The 2,379-nt window shown below is 47.1% G+C and overlaps 1 protein-coding gene across 1 annotated transcript in view; it reads left to right on the top strand.

Moving 5' to 3' along the window:
- Positions 1-217: 217 nt before the first annotated feature.
- LOC102863096 (zinc finger protein 93-like) overlaps positions 218-2,379 on the top strand; it is a 26,995-nt gene continuing 24,833 nt past the window's right edge. Inside the window, exon 1 of the mRNA XM_006903172.1 lies at positions 218-347. Coding sequence (XP_006903234.1) covers positions 218-347 — 130 coding nt within the window. The remainder of the gene's footprint in view (positions 348-2,379) is intronic.

Below are 2,379 nucleotides of genomic sequence, written 5' to 3'. Positions count from 1 at the left end.
AGATGAAAAAAGACTCAAGTTGTCAACAATTTCACCGTCTAATATTATTATTACCGAATCACAGAAATTCACGGCCCAGCCAAATTAATGCACACACAGGGAAATGCACACAGACACGTGTATATGTTACTGGTTCTGCTTCTGCAGAACCGGATCACAGACAGGGAACGCTGTGTGTAGGTCACGGAGCAAACAAGAGAATAAAGACCTGCGGGAAATGAGGGAGGCAGGTGCAGGCAAGTTCTACCTGGACGGGGAAGAGCCAGGGCGAAGGCTCAGAGGCCCCAACAAGGGGGCTCACAGCTCTCCGCAAAGACGCCCGGAGACTGGACAACTGGCAAAAGTGGGTATGAAGAACAGACAGGGGAATGTTCTGGGCACGGAGAGAAGCCATCCTCGAGTCCAGAAGCCAAAGCTCCCAAAAGTATCCCTAAAGCCAACATCACATTCCCACGGCACCTGAAACACCGGTCATGGTTTGGCTGATGTTGGCAGAACACTGAGGAAAAGTAAGGACAACATGAGTTCACAGACACAGCTGGAAATGGGGCAAAAAGTAAGAAGATGTCCAGGGCGCCCGGGAAAACAGCCTCTCTAAAAAGAGACCAAATCATCTAGAAAGTGAACGTCACTCCAAACAGTATCCCCAGAACTGAACTCTGCATAGCTCGGATGTGTAGCTCGTACAACAAAAGGGAATTTCACATTTCCATAGTCATGTGAGAATCCAACACGCATGAAGTTATTGCAATCCAGCAGGAAATAATCACAGTGCATTATGTTTTCCGAGGCTGAGAGGCGCACTGGCAACGAATGTCCGTCATTCACTCACTCACTGAACCTCTGCGGGATGGCAATGACCAGAGAAGAGTCCGCTTTGGTTTAGGAGGACCAGTGCTTCCGCACGACTGCTGCAGACCGTCCACGGCAGAGGATGAAGAATACACAAGAACACAGAGCAAACACCAAGTCTGGGCATGTGGAGGAAGAGACGGGTGAGGAGCTCTTCTCACACACACATCTGAAGGTCTGACAACAAAATACACAGGACACTTCACAGGGGTAAAAGTAAAACAAACAGAGAAGCCCAGATATTAAAGAGCATGTGAAAATCACAGATAAGGTTGTGCTCGACCATGTTCAGCTTCTGATCTGAAGATTTTGTCATTCAACCTGGAGAATGGAGGCCCAGGTTGGGAATAGCAGCTCCCAGGTGTATGGGCCTATAGAGAGGGTGACCCGAAGCATCCCAATCATGAGAAAATGTGCATAGAAAAAGGGCTGAGTATTCAGGGAGCAGGAAGTTAGGGGGCCTCCGAGTTTTAGTCCAGGAGTCTCCTCTTTCACCCGTTCTCATCACCCGAAAACTGCAGGCCTATCGAACGTAAGGAGTCCCCAAGAGCTTCTATCCAATACCATCAATTGAAGGTTGAAAGAGCTTTTCTCTAGGACTCACCATTTCCTTGCTCCCCTCTGTGCAGTTCTAGAAGAACGTCTTTGCCCATGCAGGTATTACTTCAGGAGGAATGTTCACACTGGGAGAAGAACACAAGGTCATCTGGACACAGAGGATTAATTTTTGGTCCACCCTCCCGTCACAGGGGCTGAAATCCTTCCTCGGACTTTACAGAAATGTTCGACGGTCCTTCTTGGTCCTCAGCTCTCTGCACTGGACTCGTTCGTCTTGTACCACACTGGACACCTGAAACACACAGTTGTACATAAAAGAATGTTGAGTAAGCAAAGACCAGGGTAGATTTTGGGCTTCCGTCACGTAAATCAGTGCTGCTGTCCACACAGCCTATCTACCCTTGGAAAGGCTGGGGTACTAATGTACTGGTCAGAAAATATGAAGGCAAAAAAGCCCTTACAGGTGATTGACAGCTTTGGAAACACAGTAAATTAGCTCCACTTCTACGACACTGAGTCTGTGAGATTGCACTTTCAAGGCTCAGAGAAATAGTCTGTAAGAGGCCATTTGTAATTAAGGTAAAAGAGGTTTGAGCCTCCAAGAGATGCCTTGTTTCAAACACTTGCAGAGGTATATAACTTCAAGGACAGATGGTGAAATTCACTCATCTCACACCAAGACAGGAAAGCCGGCCTGAGCAGGTAGGAAGCCATGAACCTGGTTTATTTACTCTGAGTCTCTTTTTTATTTCCATTCATTCATTGTTGCACTTTTCTCCCCTCCCAACCCTCTCCGCTAGTCCACTACCCTCTTGGGAAAGTAAAAGAAAAATTCTTTCATTGTTCTACAATCTCTCCCCCAAGGTCCACTCCACTATGCAGCCTTTGCTCTAGACTCCTGTCATGACAAAAATACCTAATCACATATCCTTTTTAAACAGTTTTCTCCCTCATCTGCTTCAGTGCAGT

This window comes from Elephantulus edwardii, unplaced genomic scaffold (genome assembly GCF_000299155.1).
Source record: "Elephantulus edwardii isolate Elephantulus edwardi_28Jun2011 unplaced genomic scaffold, EleEdw1.0 scaffold00528, whole genome shotgun sequence".
Taxonomy (NCBI): Eukaryota; Metazoa; Chordata; class Mammalia; order Macroscelidea; family Macroscelididae; genus Elephantulus; species Elephantulus edwardii.
Note: the sequence above shows the minus strand (reverse complement) of the source record. Positions and strands in the feature narration are given on the sequence as shown.